The 20,682-nt window shown below is 43.4% G+C and overlaps 2 protein-coding genes across 5 annotated transcripts in view; both read left to right on the forward strand.

Moving 5' to 3' along the window:
* The window catches only part of LOC146207957 (low density lipoprotein receptor adapter protein 1-like), a 48,322-nt gene that overhangs the window by 25,001 nt on the left and 2,639 nt on the right, over nucleotides 1-20,682 (forward strand). For 2 of the 4 annotated variants that reach the window (XM_084591671.1, XM_084591670.1), the window contains exons 6-7: nucleotides 13,922-14,029; nucleotides 15,524-15,604. In XM_084591671.1, the coding sequence (XP_084447797.1) occupies nucleotides 13,922-14,029; nucleotides 15,524-15,604 (189 nt within the window). Of the gene's footprint in view, nucleotides 1-13,921; nucleotides 14,030-15,523; nucleotides 15,663-20,682 lie in introns of all 4 variants that reach the window. The other 2 variants (XM_084591672.1, XM_084591673.1) reach the window with 2 other exon arrangements.
* LOC146207958 (uncharacterized) lies at nucleotides 1,931-8,352 on the forward strand. Its single transcript, XM_084587191.1, has 9 exons — nucleotides 1,931-2,008; nucleotides 2,267-2,411; nucleotides 2,558-2,939; nucleotides 3,017-3,181; nucleotides 3,343-3,529; nucleotides 3,623-3,865; nucleotides 5,351-5,522; nucleotides 7,495-7,643; nucleotides 7,706-8,352. The coding sequence occupies exons 1-9, from the start codon at nucleotides 1,963-1,965 to the stop codon at nucleotides 7,870-7,872; spliced, it is 1,656 nt and encodes a 551-aa protein (XP_084443317.1). The 5' UTR covers nucleotides 1,931-1,962; the 3' UTR covers nucleotides 7,873-8,352.

A 20,682-nucleotide genomic window follows, 5' to 3' on the forward strand; every position in this document is an offset into this window, starting at 1 on the left:
GATACCGATAAAATCTGCGCGATTGAAAACCGGTGCTGTGCCTTCTGTCTTCGCGCACAAGAGCACCTCTCCGCCGCCAAGAGCTGCTTTCGCAAAAAGAAGAAAACTCGAGGTAAGAGGTCCAATACATCATATTGCTCTTCTGTTCTGTTTACGTTTTTGTTCTGTGGGGCAGATGGGTGGCCGGGCAGACGAAGGCACAGGTGAAAGTAAAACAATTCAGCATTGGCGCCCGCTGACGCGGCTGGAAAACTGAGAAGTAATGTCACAGAGCAGGGCTTTTTTTTTTTTTTAAGAGGAGGGAGTGGGTAATTAGTGGGATGTAAGGAGTGTCATACCTTCTTCACGCGCTCATGCATAGCCAGGAACCCCAACGCCGCACCCAGCGAAAGACCGCGCTAGCCGCGCGCGTCGGACGGGCGCGTTATATATCTCTCTCAAGGTGATCCTGTATTCTTTTTCTCTCTCTAGTCGTCGACGGCACTTAGGGCGTTAGCTGCGTTAGCTCCTTTTTGTTTGTGCAATCGGGGCTTGTAGTGACTCGTATTTCCCGTGCAAGGCCCGCTCCACTGGCTTGCTCGGCCGCCAGGCTCGCCGGATTTCAGTGCACTAATGTTTTACTTTTCTTTTGAAATTGAGTTGGCTGTCACGGGGCTAACTACATGCATCATTTTTTTTTTACCTGCGCCTTCACCTGCCCGACACTCCTTCGCCTCACGGTGCATTTGGTGGCATGCTCGGCGTACAGACGGGAGCGCGCCTATATGCGCTGGAGAGGAATTGACGGTGTGCTCCGGGATGATTAGAATGAAGGCTAGTGCATATACTATATGGGAGACTCGGCGTTCGTGGCTTTTTTGTTCCATATGCACGCTACAGCGCTTGAGCGCAAGAATTTGTTGTGAAAACCATTATGTGCTTCAAATATGTCAGTCGCGCGACAGCCAGCCAGCCTGCCTAATTCATGAAAGTGCATTGGCGGCTGGCACGCTTATGTTCTAATTTGTTTATTTATTTATTATACTGCGTTCTTGTTTCCATGATCTTGGCAGGGTGGATAGAGAAGTAAAAAAAAAAAAAAAGCAGCGGTATATAACTGTAAGTGCATGAGGTCACTCGCTATGTGCAAATGCAAGCATCAGATAAAATGTGACACAGCACAAAAGGACAACCATGAGACAATACAGAAATACAGTAAGGTGTCACAGTAAAAATATTGGGCAAGAGCTGTCGAAATTTTGGCACAGTGAACTTAATTTCTAAACGATTGCAGCAGGTGTGCTCAGCCAATGGCCACAACGCTGCAGTGTGTGAGCATATTGGCTAACCATGATTAGGCTATCGGTGCGATTCGGAAAGAGTCATCACACTGCTGAATCGATGAACGGAAAGGCAGCCCTTATTTGCTCATGAAAAGTTTTGTTCAGAAAAACGAGCAGTTTTGGACCTCTATACGTTTTGCACTTGGCGATCCGATTCTGCTTGCACATGCCAAGCATGAACTTTTTTAAATGGAAGTCAGAAACCTATGTCATAAAGGAGAACGCACATCCTAAACTCGCCTCTGCTTTGTTAAATTAAGTTTCTTATGTCATGTTTATATCTTATGGCCATTTTTTTTATTTTCAGGTTCTTGGAGAGCTCCTGGGAAATTCGGAATGCCCAGCAGGCTCACAAACTTCGTCGGACTTGGCACTGCCGTCTTCAAGTGAGCCGCCTTCAAATGAGCTGCCTTCGAGTGAGCAGCCTTCAAGAGAGCCACCCTCAGATATGCCGCCTTCGGATATCGCAAATTCACATCAGCCTCATTTGCACCTGCCGCATCTGGATATGCCACATCCACATATCATAGCAGCTGAGCAAGCATATATCAACTGCTTTGAGTCAGTAGATAAATGCTGTCAAGTGGTGGTGCGTCCAGCAACAGCTTGTCAAGGTTCACAGACCGAAAAAGATACAACTATGCTGTCGAAGAGCCTGCAGACAAGACCTCGGATGACTTCTATTGGTATGTTTCTCTGGTTTCGCAACAAATTATTGTTCACCCCCCCCCCCCCCCCCACACACACACACACACATCCAAGGTGAAGTGTGGTTTCTAGTAACCCAGATGCACTCACGATTCCCATTAACGTGTATTACATAGGTTAAGCAGAGAAAGAGTGTGAGTGCATTGTGGCTGTTGTGTATCCGAATGAAAAGGAAACACTTTTTCAGGTTTTGAAGTTGCTCTGAGTGCAGACCACATACAAAATGCTTGTTCCAGGTATCCAGGTTGGGAGCAGCATGTTGGCTACCACTGCACAGGTCAAGGTGGCCCCGGTTGATTTTGAGGAGGACACTGTGGACAGCTTCAGTGAAAATGAGGTTGATGACCAAGATGAAGACTACAGTCCTTCAACAGAGTTCAGGTATGTGTTATGACACTGTGCTTGCCGCATCATACTTGGGTGTTTGTGATATCTGGTGACATTGCACAAGACAAATTAATTTATACAGTGAGTGTTTCATGTCTTTATTTTTCTGTTCATCACAAAATTTGTGCTACTTGTTTCAGCCATGACGACCGAGCTAATGTTTTAGATGCTCCCACTGAACCCGAAGAAAGCATAGTCTGCTTAGTTGAGGTGAAGAAGCTAAAAGTACTGTTTCACACCTGCCACACCTGCCTTGCAACATGCAGTTGCACTTTAAAATGCACAGGCACATTGCTGGAGGTGTACGCAGAATGCCCAGCAGGCCATACATATTACTGGAGCAATCAAGAAGTCATCAACCAGCAGCCTGTCCTAAATGTGCAGCTTAGTGCAGCTGTTTTATTTGCTGGTAACAACCCCACAGCTACATTGAGAATGCTGGCTTCAATTGGAATACAAGTGATTAGGCCAAGAACATTCTTCAAGCTTCAGCATGATTACCTCTGGCCTGCCATTGACACAGTAAGCTTTCTGAATTTAGTTTTTCATTCAGCCATTTATTGCAGGTGAGATGCTTAGTGATGTGAAATTTTCTACAGGTTTGGAAAGAAGAGCAAAAACAGCTCTTGGAGGATGCCTCGGGCAGGGAAGTGAAGCTTGCCGGAGATGGGCGGGCCGATTCACCCGGTTATAGCGCAAAGTTTGGAACATACACTTTGCTCGATTTAGAAAAGAACAAGGTCCTGCATTTCGAACTTGTCCAGGTTTGTTCTAAACATCCTTCATGGTCTGAAAACTTGGTACTACCTACTAATATTTTATGAACAGTTTTACAGTAGCAAGAACTACTGAGGTTGCACCTTGGATGCTTGCTGCTTGGTCTAGTTTCATGTTAATTTGAACTTTTGAATTCTAAATATTGCAGTCCAATGAGGTTGGTGGCAGCTGCCATATGGAGCTGGAGGGGCTGAAACGTGGCCTCACATTTGTGGAGGAGCATGGATTGTCCATTGAAGTATTGGTGACGGACCGACACACCCAAGTAAAGGCATTTCTGAAAAGGGACAAGCCAAGCATAACCCACGAGTTTGATGTCTGGCATGTGGCAAAAGGTACTGCAAAGCAGATTTCTTGATCATAGTACCAACTTACATGTTGTATTTTGATGACTCTGTATTCACCTTTATTGTAAAATATGCTTCCAGGTGTGACAAAGAAGATAGCTGCTGCTGTAAAGCAGAGTGGCTGCAAGGAGCTTGGGCTTTGGGCTAAAGCAGTTGAAAACCACCTGTATTGGGCAGCGGTGTCAAGCCATGGATGCAAGGAGATGATTGTGCCCAAGTGGACATCACTGCTAAATCACTGTCGAGACGTTCATGTCCACGACTGTGCCCTCTTCCCTGTATGCCTGCATGGAGAAATTGAACCCCGGCAATGGCTCAAGGAAGGTATGTGGTACTTTAACTGGCAGATATTCGAGTTATTGTTGCCATTGTACTGCACACATAAGCAGTGCAACATCAGAATATTTTTTTAATTTTTCATCATTTTTTCACATGCACATTGCGCCAACCAACCATTTATAGTAATACATCTCATACATGAGGTGCATGCTGCGGGGTCTTAGTGGTTATGGTGCTTGACTTCTGAACCCAAGGAAGCAGGATCAAATCCTGGCTGTTGTGGCCACTTTTCGTTGAAGTTAAAGAGCAAGATGCCTATGTGCTGTACGATCTCAGTGCATGTTAAAGAACCCTGTGTGGACGAAATTTCACAAGCCCTTCACTATGTCATCTCTTATAGCCTGAGTCACTTGGGACCAAAGCATCATACCTGAGATTTTAGTGCTAATGCAATTTGGTAGATGAAAAGAGAGCGGGCAGTACTTTCAGTATATGCTTTTTATGTCCTAAAAGCTTAGGAGTGTAGGCAGTATTTTAACTTTATGAGGCCCCACATACTGGCTGAATACTTATTTGTGAAGTGTAATTTTGCAGTACATGAACATAGAATACGTCTTTTCACATTTTCTTTGTTATGTTGTCTTTGTCACGTTCATGTTTGCCTCTCAGTCCACGAGCCATATGCCTTGCACAGCTGACATGCAGGGTCCTAGACACACACATATGTGCCGATTCAAAGCAGTATTTACTGGAATAGTGCTGTAAATTGGTAGTTATCTTGAAAAGGCTTCAGTGCATTCAGTGAGCAGTAAACAGGCAGTCTAAGGGCTGATGCAGCTTTATTGTATTGATTTTTTATCAGGCCTCAATGTTTCATTTCTAAAACAAGCTTGCGGCGATCACAATAAAGGCAACAATAGACTTGCAGCTGTCTCAGCAAGCAGTGATTACTAGAGCTCTCCTTATATTTTATGCAGAAGCCAACAGTAGGCAGTGTTTATTGCTGTTGTAATATGCAGTTTACTAATGGGGACACCGCTGAAGAGGCTCTGCTCACAGTCATCTAGCATGTCTTGTGGTTTGCACAAGTTAAGAAAAATTTCTGTCGTAATGCTCAGTGAATCAGTGGTGGTTGTTTCAACCAGTTTTGTCTGGGTCTTCATCAGTATAAGCTCAATGTGCTTCCTGAATAGGCATTGTTAAAAGCAAACTTGTTTTTGCTTTGCATGAGTAATATTGCTCATGCATGATGCAGCACAATATGAGCACTTCAATGAAAAGGTTTAACCAGTAACTCACTGTAGAAGCAAAACAGACGGTGTGAACAGTAAATGACATTTGTCACAAAATTTAACATGCTTTTCAGTCATTGTCATGTTTGTCCTGATCAAGCTCAATTTCAGTGAACAGATTTGCTATGGGAAGCCACACTAGCAAAATTTCTTTTTTTCTGCAACTCTTGTTTTTTATGTCTTTGCTATAACTCGTACCTTCTGTTCTTTTAAACATGTTTCTGGGCATCCTTTTCAGAATCCAAGGCATTCATAACACTGAAAGCTATTGCAACCTCCAGATACTTGCTAGCAGACATGCCTAAGCTGTCAACAAGTCACCAGACGTATGGGCTTGAAACGTTTCATGGGCTGCTGCTCCACTTTGCTCCAAAGTTCTGCCAGTACTCTTACTTGGGCATGAAGGCAAGGTAAGCATGCTGCTTTCTGTATCCCACACGTAGGAAATTAAGAAAACATTATTAATGCGAATACATTACTTCGCTATGTTCACAGATTTCTGTTCGCAGACCGCGTCCGCAAAATCGTGTCCGCCGCAGTTGTGAGTAATTGAGAAGTGGTAGAGTTTAATGAGTGGTGTCAATTGATAGAGGGTGACGTAATGTTGTGTCTGAAAAAATAATTAGGCCAATAAGATAACTAGGTAAATAATTAGAGGAAAAACGTAAAAGTAAAGGCAAAAATGGTCTCATTAGCCAATGGCTTGACACCACATTTGAATGTATCAAATACTAAAATAGTTATTAAACTCGGCATCCACTTGAGCAACAATTTAACCTGGTCGCAACAAGTTCGCCATATAACTAATTCAGCTAACCAAAATTTAGGGTACTTACGCTGTAACCTTGCCTTAGCACCCCATTCAATCAGTGAAAATATATGCGTGTTTTATGCTAAATCAAGAAAATGGCATCCACAACTCTCCATCGCACAGGTTCGCTGTAGGATGCAAACATATACCGATACACAACCTCAGCTGTGATCAGTTGCTTACTGGCGTGTAACCACAACTGACGGAACGCGTCGTTGCGCTGTACACTCCTTGCGCAGACCGACCCACATGCAGTGCCGCGCGTCAGTGGGTCCTGTATTTCTGATACCCTCGTCAAAGGCAAAGAAAGAAATGAAAGATTAGGTCAGTCAATTAAGGTGATGTCAAGATGTATTAAATACTAAATCCTTAATTAAACCAGTCAATTAAGGTGACGTCAAGGATATGACGTCACGCAACCTGAAGTCGAGCCAGAAAAGGGCATAGGAAGGGATTGGCGTGCTATTTGAAAATACCAAAACTAAAATGGGTAAACAAGAAGTGAATTATTATGACGTAGAGGTTGTGACGTCACGCAACCAGAAGTAGAGCCGAAAAAGGGCATAGGGAGGGATTGGTGCACAATTTGAAAGTACCAAAGAGTAAAATGGGTGAACAAGAAGTGAATTAAGCAACCAGGAGCAACCAACAGCAGCATCCCTGCTTTCGCATTACTCCAATGCAGATTCTGCAGTGCTGTTTAATTTTTTTTATTTCATTCTATGTGTAAAGCAAGGGTGGATGAAATGGCTACAGATAGAACACCTCATATCCATTCTACTCTTCTCTCATTCTGCTGCATATGCACAGTGATTAAATACTTGATAACCAAGCAAGCAACCATATCACCATTGCTTTTTTGCATTTGCATGTGCCAAGTTCATCATTTTTGCTGCCATGGCACCACATGTTTCATGAAGTGTATGGGAAGTGGATGCTAGGCCACAGCCTCTTTTTGCAGGCCTTCCTGCTTTAGGTGCAACTTTAAACAAAATCAAGAGCTGGACTTGTATTGTTGCAAAGTAAGGGCTGCAGGTTTGGTGAAAAATAAGAATTCTTCCTTATGCAGTGGTACAGAGCAGCCACTTTGGGAGCCAGTCTGTAACTTTCAATGGCCTGGAGCCTTTACTTCATTTGAGTCACATAATCCAAATAAAAAACCCATTTTTAACCTTGACAGAGTCTAGCCGTATTTCGCAACAGCATGGTTTCTTAGTTTTACTATGTGACCAGTGCATGCACAAAAAAAATCACCTATGCTCCTTTTGGTATCATCGGTTCCCCTCTTTTGGTAAGCACTGTTACTTTGCATGCTGTGTTTACATTGCTTAGTCTGTAGGATATTATGCTCATTACTAGCTAGTGCTGTTAAATCTACTATTCATGCATTTCTCTAGTCCTACTCATATTGCTGAAAATCCCGTGCAATCATTGGAAAACAAAAGCTTGTCACCTGTTGTCAGCTCATGCAGATTGGCAGTCTCTTATATTTGGTTGTTTTGTACTGCCCTGCATAGCACAAAAGGATTATGACATTGTGTATAACTGTACTGACCATATGTGACTTACAGAACCCAGTTAGCAGCACTCCACTACAATGAAAATAGTGGAAGAAGCCAGGCATGTACACAGGATGGCAGAGAGAGGTGGAGCTTGAGGTACCCAAAGGCCACAGCAGGCAAAGCAACAGCTCGTCCTGTGAAGGAGCAGCCCACCCATGGTATGATTGAGTGTACTCTATTTGTTACTGAATTATCAATGCCATCTGAAATACTTTCGCAGGATACGTGAGGAGGCTGTTGAAAGTAGTCATGGCTGAGGTGGAGAAGAAACCACACACAAGGACGGTCCTCTGTGTGAAAGAACCACCACCACTAAGCAGCCAGTACCCTATGGTGTCAAAGGATGAGGCTGTGCGGCAAAAGAAGACAAGATTCAGTCAGTTGTAATAGTTTGGTCGGCTGTGCATCATCCTGAAAGTTGTGCGAACAAGAGGCAAACATAACATCAACATCAACATTTAAATGCTGTTCATTCCAGTCACTGCATAGGATTTGGAATAAGTTTTACAGTATGGCTACAAGTGTGTCATGTTTTTTCCAGATGTGAAAGCCGTAGCATGGCCTAGGTTGGTTATGTCAGTAGTTTGGTTATAGGGTTCAATGTTCTAAAGCAACTCAGGCTATGAGAAAGGCCATGGTGATGGGTAGGGAAATTTTGACTTCCTGGTGTTTTTTAACATCCACTGACATTGCAGAATACAAAGACGTCTTGAAAGTTGCTGACGTGCCTGGAATTCGGTCTCTCATCTTTGTGTTCAGCAGTTGAGCACCGTAACCACTGAACCACTATGGTGAGGTTGATGTCAACAATTTTGTTACTTGAATTCTTGAATTTTGTTCAAATGAAAACAGCATACAAGAGTACACCGCTTCCCCATTTGATAAAGGGACTTCCAGCAAACGCACTTGCTAATGTTCATGCTGATTTCTAGTAACAAGTGAAATGTGTAGAGTTTCTCGGTCTCGGTCTGGCTGAGTTATGTCCATGACTAACAAGGCTAGCAATGTATGACTATATGTCATGCGTTTTTGCATTGAGTGAGGAGCTCACCAATGCTCTTAAGTGAGCCAGCAACTCTGGCATCACCTAGGTCGAGCTGCAGTGCGTTGATCCAATTTCTCCCGAGAAGGGCTGGATAGTAGTCTGGAGCTACAAACAATTGCAGTGTAGCTTTTCTTCACCAAAACGGTACTGGCATGGTAACCTTTCCCCTAACAGGCGTAAGTCTTCCACAATAACTCTTCTGTGTTATGTCCGATGGATTTACTTAGCTTAAAAAATTGCTTTTGGAATGCGGTTTCATTCATTTCGAAAATACCCACCGCCTTATGTCCAGCTCCATTCTAGGTCGAGCTGCAGTGCGTTGATCCAATATCTCCCGAGAAGGGCTGGATAGTAGTCTGGAGCTACAAACAATTGCAGTGTAGCTTTTCTTCACCAAAACAGTACTGGCATGGTAACCTTTCCCCTAACAGGCGTAAGTCTTCCACAATAACTCTTCTGTGTTATGTCCGATGGATTTACTTAGCTTAAAAAATTGCTTTTGGAATGCAGTTTCATTCATTTCGAAAATACCCACCGCCTTATGTCCAGCTCCATTCATAGAGACTCACTTGGAACTTGTAAACTGCCACAATTATGAAAATGTTTACTCGCTGTTCATTTGCCACAGCTTGTAGACTTGCGGTTTGGTTGCAGAAAGGTTCCCATCATTCTCAAGGCTTTGCACTGGCTCCATTGCCTTTGCTTGTTTTGCCTACTTGACATGTTCTGCTTTGTGTCTGTAGCTTCATAGAGTGACATACTCCTGCTAAATACCTTATCATAATGCATGTGTTGCACCGTGATTGGCATGCTGGCATACTGTTGCTTAGTGTGGTTTTCCACAGCAATCACAACCTTTCTGTTTCATGTGCGCTCATATACAGTGTAAACTTGGTGAGCTTTGGCTATGCCCTGCGTTAGCATCAACATGTCTCAGTCAATCTTCAGTCTCCAGCACAACAAGGAGTTGACTGTTAACTTGAACATCAGGTTTGGTTCTTCAAGGAGGTGCTGCTACTTTGGTGCATCATTATTGCCACAAAGAAGTCTATCCCACAGCATGTCAGTAAAAAAAGTGCTGCACTTATAGTTTGGTGATAGCTTTCTCAGTGATTCTGTGTAGTTGTTTGCAGATTCATTTGGTTGGCTATAGCAACTGTTGAACATGAAGCGGCACACCGCCATGGAAGATTTCGAAATGAGGTAGCATGACAGCATGGTGAACATGTCATCTATGGAGACTGGACACTTGATCGGGCATCTTGGGCGTTAACAAGCTCCATAGCAAAGAGCATGTGATGTGTTGGGCCACAGTACGTCAGAAACACCCACCCTTTTTTTTCCTCTGGAATGCAGTTGGCATCAAAAAACAGCTTCACTCAATCCAGGTACTCAGTCCAGGCTGCTTCTTTGCCATAAAACAGCTCCAGTACTTCGTAGGTTGATATAGTAGCAGAGAATGTAATGAATGTAATGCAATGCAAGAAAAAGACTTTCGCCTTGTTGCCAGAATTGTTATAGGGTTGTAAGGGCTGAGCCTCAGAATGCTAAACCAAGTCACCACCATGCCGAGAGAAGGGCGCGGGAGACGCCCAGAAAATGGATGACACACATCGCTAGCGGGACTCATACTGGCAGTCTCTGCTCTAAGGCAGAAGAGTATTTATTTCGCTCTTTCTCTTCCTGCTTCTTCCCCATGGATAAGGGTTTGGGTGCCGTCAAGAAGACACTTTCGGGGAACCACCTGGAACACCTTGAGGAATCATCACAGGAACCTATGTTATTAGTCTGACAGATTTGGTAGTGTGAACAGCCAGCACTTTGATTTCAGATTCTGCATGTATGTTGAATACATGCGTATCATTGTGCATTGTCCCAGGGTTGTTGGTGCCATTTGGAGAGCTGTACAGATTGAGTGATCCCTACTGCTTGGGGCTGGTATTTGCTCACCATGTCAGTATGAAGCATGGAAGACGGAATCCAGAGATGAATTCGTGGGAGCCTTGACTGGGCGAATTGCTGGCAGGACCCGCACATATTGCAGAGCGGTGGTTTAACACACTTCCGGTGCTTTTGCTCTTGCACATGGAAACATGAAATTCACACAAACCACTTTTTTGCTGTCGAGCTAAATGTGTATATATTTGAGTTCATTTACCCTTTGGGTGCCTTGTTGCAGTCTTCTTTTCAAGGTTTGAACAAACTACATCATATTTACCACTAGATTTGCCAGCATAGCACTGTGGAACACGTTTCCTGTCGAAATTGAACCATGTGCTTTACATTCATTCCAGACTCATGTTAAAGAATGCTATATGAATATATTCACCGATGCCTAATGCACTAATCAATGTGCTGTTTATCCACTTTGTCTCCTTTGCTTGCTACTACTAATTCAGTATTTCTTATTTATATTGTGACTTGTGTTTGCAGCAATTTGTAATAAATTGTGTGTTCTTAGTACTACCCCCCCCCCCCCCCCCCCCCCCCCTTTCTGTCAGTTTTTACCTTGGGGCCTCCTAGTGTCACCACGTAACAAATATAGTTGCATGCTTGGTAAGATTTTACACATATATCACTTGGTCTGTTGCTGGCTTGGTGAAGCATTGCTTTCCTTCATGCTGATTGTCTACATGGTATGCGAGAGTTCTCTAGCAACTTACCCACATGCACCATTGGGCAACAACAAATGTGACCTCTTGAAATGAGAAGCTTGAGAATGGCGACAGCATTTATGTGGCAGAATGTGAGCTTTCAGCTAGGTTGGTAGCAGGGGCAACTGTGACTCTTTGAGATCAGGTGCTTGCAAGTAGTCTTTAATTAAAGGCAGAGCTTACACTAACAGTTTGAATCGCCACTTATGTGTGTACTAAAATGCTATTGTCAGATACAACTTCACCTTCCAACCAATGGTGATAGCATCATGGCATCGCAGTCAACAACTGTGTATCGTTGGCTGAAAAGCCTCTTTTGAGGGGTATTTCTAGCTTAGTGTTTGGCTTGTATCCACTGTAGCAGTATCAAACAATTGTCATTCGCAATAAATATTTATTCTCCAGTATACATGTCTCCTGTCCTTATCCTGAGGGCATTTTCAGACATGTCTAAAACATGTGTATAGTCCATTTTTTGATGCGTAACGTTTCCTAATTGCACTGACCACACAGCTTGGCAGAATTACTCTTCTGCCTTTGCCCATCCGCTTCCATGTCAGCCACACGAATTGGCGGTATGCTGCATACCTCATTTGCCTGCGGACATAAAAAGTGTATTTGCATTATTCAACATCAAAACTGGTGAACATTTCTGCGGGCTAGTTGGTTCATTGCAGATAAAAGGTAGAACTGCACAAATGAAAAGAAATGAGACAAGAGGAAAGAACAAGTTGAAAGTTTGCGCCCGTGTTGTTTTTTGTGCCTTCCTCTCTTGTCCCATTTCTTTCTAGCAGTTTTACCTTTTAGCAAAACTGATAACATCTCTTACCGGTTAAAAGTTTCTTTGTCAGCTTTTGCAGCTACTTTGGTGCCTCTTTGCGCAAGTGCCACTTCCAAGACTGTGGTATTGAGGCACACATCCCTGAATTTCTTTGTTCTTACAATGCACAGTGGGTGCTTCTGTTTTTTGGTTATTTGTTGGACCTCCTGGCAGCACATACATTCTTCTTCAGTGTCCATTGGGACACAGTGCATGCATGAGCACCTGTAAATAAAAGACAGTCTGAGCAATGCAAATGCAGTTTAAATATCCTTTATTGGATTCATAGACTGACTTAATGGGTCTGACACATAGTGGCTAGCGCACCAGAAAGACGCACACAGAAGTCAGTGGAACAAGGACACACGCTAGACTTGCAACTGAATTTTACTCCGAAGAGGATGCGTTTATGCATTTTTTTTTATCTTCCTTGGTTGCACTTGGATAAAGATAAAAAAATGTGTGTAAACTCGTTTTTTCCGGAGTAAAATTCAGTCGCAAGTCTAGTGTGTGTCCTGTCCCCCTGCCTTCTGTGCTATCTTTCTTTTGAGCTACCCACTGTCAAACTCATTTCAACAACTATCCCAATTAAGAAAAGAAATCGGGGCAGCTTGATGTCTGTGGTCGAAGTCGCGATGTTAAGCGCAGCTAAATGAAGTGCGCTAAACTCGTGACATGGCAGCGCGTGACTGCCGATAGCTGTCCTAGCGTTTCGGTATTTTTACCGGTGTTCTAAATGGGATTACACGCGCGCAGCAAGGCAGCGGCCTGGCTTCTCGTCGATACCGCGCTCCCGCGTTAATTTGCTAAATCCCGCCAGAATAAAATGTATACGTACTCAAGGTTGCGGGAGCTGAGAGCATGACTTTTGCTGCTCTTGCTGACATATAAATGACTAAATTCACGCAACAAAACTGGGGCGACGGCTTGTCTGGATGAGTTCATTTGTTTACAATCGGCACATCAAGCGCATTGACGTGGCACTGCTTCGTTCGAGTCTGGCAGGAGATTTAGGGCACGAGTAACGCAGATATGTTCAATTGAGAGCGAATCACAGGCGCATACAGCAGTGCAGCACAGCGGTACGTACCAGTGTGAATTTCCCATGCGGGAAAAGGTTAGCGCTGTCTCCTCGCTCGTCATATCGCCGCTGCTAGCTGTCTCCTCACTCGTCATGTCGCCGCTGCCGCAAGTGTCACCTTGTTCCGAAGCCGCCGCTGGCTCGAACAAGTACGGCTCAATATCATATTCCACTGAGCAGCGTGATCGTTGCATGTTCAGCAGCATGCATGCACAGAAAAGCACGTGCGTGCATGTACAATCGCTTGGACCGCCGCTGTCATTGCCGTCCTTGACGTCACGGCGCGCTTGACCAATCAGAGGCAAGAGCGCCACTTTCAAAACGCTCCACGGCGTTGGTGCACGTTTTTCTGATTAAAAAGTAGTTTGCGGTCACTTATGACTAAATTTAACGTCGTATTCGTGTTCAGGGGGTCGTAAACTATATATCTGTATTCCGAACTCATTTTTTTTAAAAAGTGATGCAGCTGCCCTTTAATATCGTGCTTACCTGTGAAACCTGATGCAAGATGTGTCAAATGTTTTGCAGCTCTTTAACATCTCAGAGCCCTTAGTTATTTCATTTTATTTTACTGTGAGCCACACCGTGGCCAGAGTAGGGCTGACAAAAACTCCTCACTGGTTGCCAACATAAAAAAAAAGCGTATTAAGGAGAAGGAGGTCTGAAAGGGAAAAGTTAAGGTACAGTGTAAACTTTGTGGATACCTGTGAAGTTCGTTCATGGTACACATCTTGTTGCACAATGTTGGCTTCCTTTCGCTGTTGTGCAACGTTGTTGCCTGGACTCTGTGTCAAAGAAGGATGAGCGCAGATTTTGCCCCTGATTTTTCTCTGCAGGAGGGTGGAGGTCAGCTGGGTGACCGTCCAGAGGCCAATGGCAACAAGGAGGCTGAAGGAAAGGAGGAAGGCCGCGTCACGCCGCTCATTGACCTCTCCTCGGACACGGTGTGTCTTATGGCCAGAGCTCTTTATTGGCTTCCCGTTTGGTTAGAGTAATTGGGGCTATTTGGGCCTGAGCATTCGCGACGGTCGATGCAAGGGGCATAAGTCCGAGCAAGTATCCCATGTTGTGAGCCCATGTTGTCTGGCGTGCATGTAAGCAAGTATAGGTGAACCCATGTTTGTTGTTGCTTGTTGAGCTCTAACTAACCTGACTAAACATAGCTGACCCTCTGTTTGTTGAGGGTAGAACAGAGAGGACTACTAAACCTTTTAAGGCTCAAATTAAAAAAAGGGAACTTTCAGCCAGTTTCAATTTTTTTTTCTCGGGTTTTTGAGCGAACAGAATGACTAAAATAAAGGAGAAAAAATTTAGTGGTAGTATTTAAAGCACAACAGCTCCCAAAGCTGAAAAAAATGGTCAGCATTTTATACAATGTGGTATTCCTTGAAGCACGGCTTTATCGCTTTCTGCTCGCATAAAACGTTTATCTGCACTTTGATCGGGGTGCAGAGTTGCGTTAGTGTGCACATGGCAGTTTCACTGGGTATGCCGTGTTCGGGCGCCATCACGTTGCGCCCATTTCTGTATTGCATGACCATGTCAGGCTTGCAAATAGCACCAACCTAAATGTATTTTGTCATCCGCTGGAAAACTGTCCTCCTCAGATTTTGACTTGGCATATGGTATGTAATATGATTCAGAACAGCTGTCGCTGTCATTGCCAGAAGAGAGAAGGGTGTGTGCAGCTGTAATACAACAGTGTCAGGCCTTCGAATTAATCGAAGGAAACTGGGTAAAACAAAGCATAAATCTGTACCATCCTATAAGCATCTGTAATAGCGAACCAAGAGCAGCAGCAGCAGTCAGGATAAAAAAAGACTTTCCTTTGCCTTGACAGGGCCAAGTAATGCACTTGGAGGATTAAAAAAAAAAAGAAAGCATGTTATTGACCAAGGCATAGCAATAAGTCCTTTTTTTTTTTTCTTTTCTTGCTGCGGCAAAGTAGCATAGAGGCTTCTGTAATACTTCTTGCAAGTCCTGGGAGATGGAAGAACCTCCCAGTGAGCTCATATTTTCAGCATAGTATTGCAAAATTTCAAACACAAGGTCACCACAGTGCATTTACAACAAAGGTCCTGCTTGACGGAAATTCGTCACTCTGCCTACATATACAAAATCCCTCGCTTAAGTCGAGCAAAAGCAAGTTGTGACCATATCAGGCTTTATCTGTGTAGTCCTGAAGTTTTACATATCCCAGCATCCACAATACGCAGAATTTTGCAAGAGTGGCTGGCATTTGCACGCACTGCCGTTTTGTTCGCCATAGCATTCACGTTAGTCAGAAGCAGACGTGTGCAGCAAGGACCAGCACAGCACCTTACACAGCACGAGCACAGCACCTACATCCCGATTGACACAGCAGCTGCACAGCCTTGCCGCCACTTCACCATTTGCACCACCTTAGACTGGTGCCTTGCGCTCTTGTCTCATTACAGCGAGAACTGCTCGCGGGAGACCTTCCGCCACCGGTCACACGTAGCTCCCGCAGACAGCGCGTAGTTGATCTCCGCAATCAGGTGACCACTTCTTGTGCGCGGCCCACGGTGCCATCGTCATCGGGTGGAACGCATGATCGTGAGACTCCGCCAAACACCTCCACGCATCTCTCTTGCAACACTTTGTGCTAGTTTGTGTATGGGTTGCAAGGGCTGGTACGGAAAGGCATGGTAACAGTCATATGTAGTGAGCGGACAGCTCGACCGTGGTGAGAAAGAAGGAATCCAAAGAAGGGGTGAATGAGGCAGAATAAAAAAAAAAAGCGGACAGTACTTAAGCTTGCCATTGCCGAGTTGCAGCTTGCTCAGTGTTGTTTAACTATACAGATGTCCAAGGCAGCTACCACAACAATTGATGAGGGCATCACTGTGAGTGTTACCAAGCAAGAATGGGAAAATGAGAAAGGGCAGAGCAGTAAGAGAACATATAGTGGTTTACTTCTCTCGAATAATTTTGCACGTCATGAGTTTTTGATTACCGTATTTGCACGATTCTAACGCACCCCTGACTGTAACACGCAGTAATATTTAAGGCCCGGAAACCACAGAAATAACTTTGTGCCGATTCTACCGCGCACACTGAATAACGCAGTCAGCAAGCGTCTGAAAGTTGCCTAAAAGATTTAATCGAACTCAAGAACACATATCGGAACACACGAACACAACCACGAGATGGGAACATCATAGTCTACTCGCCGTCAGAGTCGGAAGACAGCTCTTTTTCACTGTCCACCGACCACAAATGGTCATCGCGAACGCATGTCTCCAGAACATCTAATGCACGGGACGCTGCCCGGTTCCCCTCCTTTTCTGGTAACAGGATTACTTTCCGCTTAAACGATGCCTCGTTATGAAAGCGTCGTTGCCTTTCCATCTTGTCACTGTGCTGTGGGTGAATGCACGAATTCAACGCAGCTTCTGGGTACACCAGCGAAACGGAACGTATGCGAAAAATGGCAATCGAAACGCTGGATCCACTCATGGATGGATCTGACTCAAAACGGCTTGCTGATACCGATGGCACTGCGGCTGGCTATCGCTCATTGAGCTGCTTCGTTTCAGTTTTTGATGCAGGTATCGGTTTGAAGTTGTATTTTTTTTTTTTTTTTTGGCGTTTCGAGTTTGATTGTAACGCGCATGTATTTTTAAACGCTTATTTTCGGAAAAAGTGCGCATTAGAATTGTGCAAATACGGTAGGTATGCCTTCAGAGCATGAAGCTTCCAGTAAAGGTGACCTCGTGAAGGTGAACTTGTGGATGAAGATGTCATTCACATTGTTGTAAGAGCTGATAAATTCATAAAATTCAGCTGGGTCTCTAGCTACTTGGGAATTGGTGGGAACGAGGAAGTGGACAATTGTGCTGCACGCGCCCATAACACTGTAATAAAGCAAGTCAACATGCGCGTAAAGACTGTGTGAAACTCGTACAGAGCTAAATGGCAGGCTTCATGGAATAGTGAAGGAAATAACAAACCACCTGTTCAAGCCTATCATTTAAGAATGGAAGTCATCCAGTCATGGAGAGCGCTTTTTAGAGGTAACCCTACGTTGCGTCTTCAGTGGACATACACATCTCACACACAACTTCATACTTCTCAAACAAGAAAAACCTACATGTGAGGCATGCGGTGAACAGTTGACAATAAACTACATTTTAATATTGTGCATGAAATTGGAGGACATTGGGAAGAAATATTTTGTGTGTCTATAACAAACACATCCGATTTCATCCTAGCCTCTTCCTAGAAGAGAACACCATTGTAGATTTTTTTTTCAAACTCTTAATTTATTTATATAAAGGAACTATTTTACCCTCAACTTGGTACATGATGGCCTTAGTTGCCTATGTGTCATAAAAGCCAACGCAACGCATCTTGTCGATTAGTTCCTTGGCTGGAGTTGAGAAAGCACGACAAATGGGGATGCGGGAATAGCATTAATGCCGATGTTGTCTTTTCCTTCGTGTTTGTCTGTAGTTGCTGCATTCTTCACTGTGACAGGTAAATGTGCTGCCTTTTTGTTTTTCTTTTCTTGGTAGGAGTTACACCCTTTAACAGATAAATGATGGCTAGGTTACACTGTGTGGAAAATAGAGTATAAGTGATCGATTGCATAATGGAATTGCAACGCTATAGACGCACTTGCAATGCAGAAATAGCAGTGCGAAGAAGCTTAGCTTGTTGGGCTAATTTGTGCATGGTACTATGTGAAAAAAAACCAGCGGAAAGGACGCGTTCACCCTGCCAGCAGTTGACTAAGAAAAGAAAATTTCAGTTGTGTTTTTAGCGTCCTGTGTACTTCTCCTTCAGAACGCGCCCCTTTTGCTGTTATTTTTTTTTAACAAAACTAGCACTGTATCATAGCGGTAAATGAGAATCACAGCAAAACAAGGTGGGAAAGGCTTTTTGGTCGAATTGAGGTGGTGTATTTGAGGTGTTTTGAGGAGGCAAGGTGTTTTTTTTTTTTATTGAAGGGGTAATTGAGGTGGTATTTTCAAGTCTGCGCCACATGTTTACCTGTCGGTCTTCCTGATTGTGCTCGTCGGAATTAGCCTAAGGGATAATTTAAACTCACTGAGATGCCTGGAAAGAAATTAAGGTTGAAAATATGATTAGAATAAAAAGAAATGAAATGGGGGGGGGGGGTTATAAGGAAAAGGAGATCTGAAAACAAAAAGCTGAAATATCGCAGCAGCAAACTGTTCAGCCACGAACAAGAGCTGTTGCTCTGCACCATAGTGCATTTTTGGAGTGCACCTCTGGAACCCATTTGTGGACTTAGCAGCATTGATCGGACAGCCTAACTTCTGAGCGAACAAGGAGCACAGCAGAGGATGAAAGTGCAGCAATAGCATGTGCAGTCACCTATGATTTGAGCCAGAATGGTATGTAGCGCAGTGCAGGTAATTGATTCCTTGTGACTATACTTGAATTTTCTTGTAATTTTGTAATTATAATTGATTACTGTCTTCAAATGGCAACGCCGTGGTCGAGTCACATATGTTTTTGCAATTGATTACTTTTAACCAGTTGCATTTGTTTCCCCAAAAGCGAAATGTGGCTGATTGTCCAGCTATGAGAACCTCAATTTGGTGGCAAACACTGACGCTAGTTGGGAAGTTTTGTCTGACAGAGCGGCAGTGGACTTCTGGAGAAGCACCGTGCGTGATTATGTTGGGGCCCTCACCGGCTCGCCGCCATCTCGTACGGTGGTTCGCTTCCCGAGAAATATCACGTATATCCTGTGCAAGTACCCTCGCCGCGTGAGATGATTTTGTATGTGAGCTGGGGCACAAGGTTTTCGTACCGTATAGTAGGGAGACTCTTCCCACCAACGCACAAATTGAGAGAGAGTATGTGGCCGTTGACCTGTCGACGAGGAAAGATGAATCCGTAACGGTTCCAAAGAACAACATCCTTTTGTAAATGCATATCATGTGACAAAACGATCTGCATTAGTTCATTATTGTCAGAATAAATTTGTGTTATAGGAATAAATGATGGAAGGAAAATAATGCAATAACTGATTACTTTCGTAATTATTCAGTTACTTTTCAGGGACCGTAATTGACTACACTAATCAATTTCATCCCAAGTGGAGCAATCGGAATTTCAGTCAATTACATATTTTTTGTAACAGGCAGAATACTGATTTAGCACAGTATGGTTGTGCTCAAATTTTGCATTACCGAGCATCGTAACCATTCTCCAATTTTTTTCTTGTGTGGTATAATTGCTACATGCTTTTTATATACAGAGAGGAGGGTATATGCAGACTCCTAACAAAGCAGTTAGAGTTGGCTAGTGACTATGCTGGACTAGCTATAGATAAAACATAACTGTACGCAATTAATGCCTACCTTGAAATGAGACGAGTTAAATGCTTGGGGAGACCAGAAAACACAAAGAACACAAGGATTATGTGAAACCTTATTCTAAAGCCCCCAATCTACACAGGAGAAGTTTTTTGTGGAGTAAGAGTTTGTAAGTATAATGTGCAGTATACAGTTAAATGTCATTGATGGTAAGGAGACCAGAGATTTTCTTGTTTGAATAACCAGAGGCTTGAGTTAAGAGAAGTGCACCTTGATATGGCCCAATATCAGATATGATTTATGATGTGAATATTTATATACAAATAGTACGTCGAACCCCTCCTTTTTTTTAATGTATGCATTAGCAAAACAATGTGTGTAAAAGACGCTGCTTTGTTTATTCAGCCAGCTAATCTCTGGCTGGTTGTGTATTGCAGTGTGCTGATTTTCAAATTGAGTGAAACCATGTTATATGGCATTTTAATTTGGCTGGCAAAAATTTGCTTTCTAGAAAATATAGTTTGAAACCAAGCCGCTGGTAGTACTAACCGCACGCTTTATTTGTATAACTATAGTACCAAATGGTACTCACTCTAATGATGACCTGCTTCTTGGCGCTTGTTAGCTTAAAATGGTTGCCATGGGTTTTTATAGATGTTTTTGCACAAGGCAGTGTATATGGGCAGATGCAAAAGGGAAGCACAGGATGGCAATGCAAGTCACAGATTGAATGCACTAAATGTGAAGAAAAGAAATATTTGATTTGATTGCTATATTTTTTTTTTTTTTTTCAGTAAGCCCATCACATCTGTATTCTTAATGAAAATAGTGAGCAAAAAGTGCATCATGTTACGTTCCACAAAAAAAAAAAAAGTAAGCATTTATAGCATATTGTCTTTTCTTAAATAAGGGAGTAAAGACCGAAAAACAGTTTTATTGACTAATCAGTCTTGTACCGCAAACGGAAGAAACGGAAATGGACATGGAAAAGTTCTAACGGGGAGACTAAAAATGAAATTGACTTCATAATGTGTTCAAACCCCGCCATTGTGCAAGATGCAGAGGTAATCGAGAAGGTGTTGATATTTAACCAGCCAAAGGACGAGACACAAGAAAGAAGAGGACAGGACAAGGCTGGACTAGCAACTGAATGTTTATTGAACGAAGGAGTCTTCGTTTTTTTCTTCTGTTCAATAAACATTCAGTTGCTAGTCCAGCCTTGTCCTGTCCTCTTCTTTCCTGTGTCTCATCCTTTGGCTGGTTAAGTATGAACCCTTACCAAC

Source organism: Amblyomma maculatum, chromosome 1 (assembly GCF_055883805.1).
Source record: "Amblyomma maculatum isolate TAMU_Amacu chromosome 1, ASM5588380v1, whole genome shotgun sequence".
NCBI classification, from domain to species: Eukaryota; Metazoa; Arthropoda; class Arachnida; order Ixodida; family Ixodidae; genus Amblyomma; species Amblyomma maculatum.

What these genes read in the sequence shown, in the direction of transcription:
- LOC146207958 (XM_084587191.1), top strand. Translation starts at nt 1,963, where the DNA reads ATGCTGTCGAAGAGCCTGCAGACAAGACCTCGGATGACTTCTATTG. An exon ending in TCTGGCCTGCCATTGACACA is followed by an intron (nt 2,940 to 3,016) that starts GTAAGCTTTCTG and finishes AATTTTCTACAG; the next exon opens with GTTTGGAAAGAAGAGCAAAA. An exon ending in GAAGGAGCAGCCCACCCATG is followed by an intron (nt 7,644 to 7,705) that starts GTATGATTGAGT and finishes ATACTTTCGCAG; the next exon opens with GATACGTGAGGAGGCTGTTG.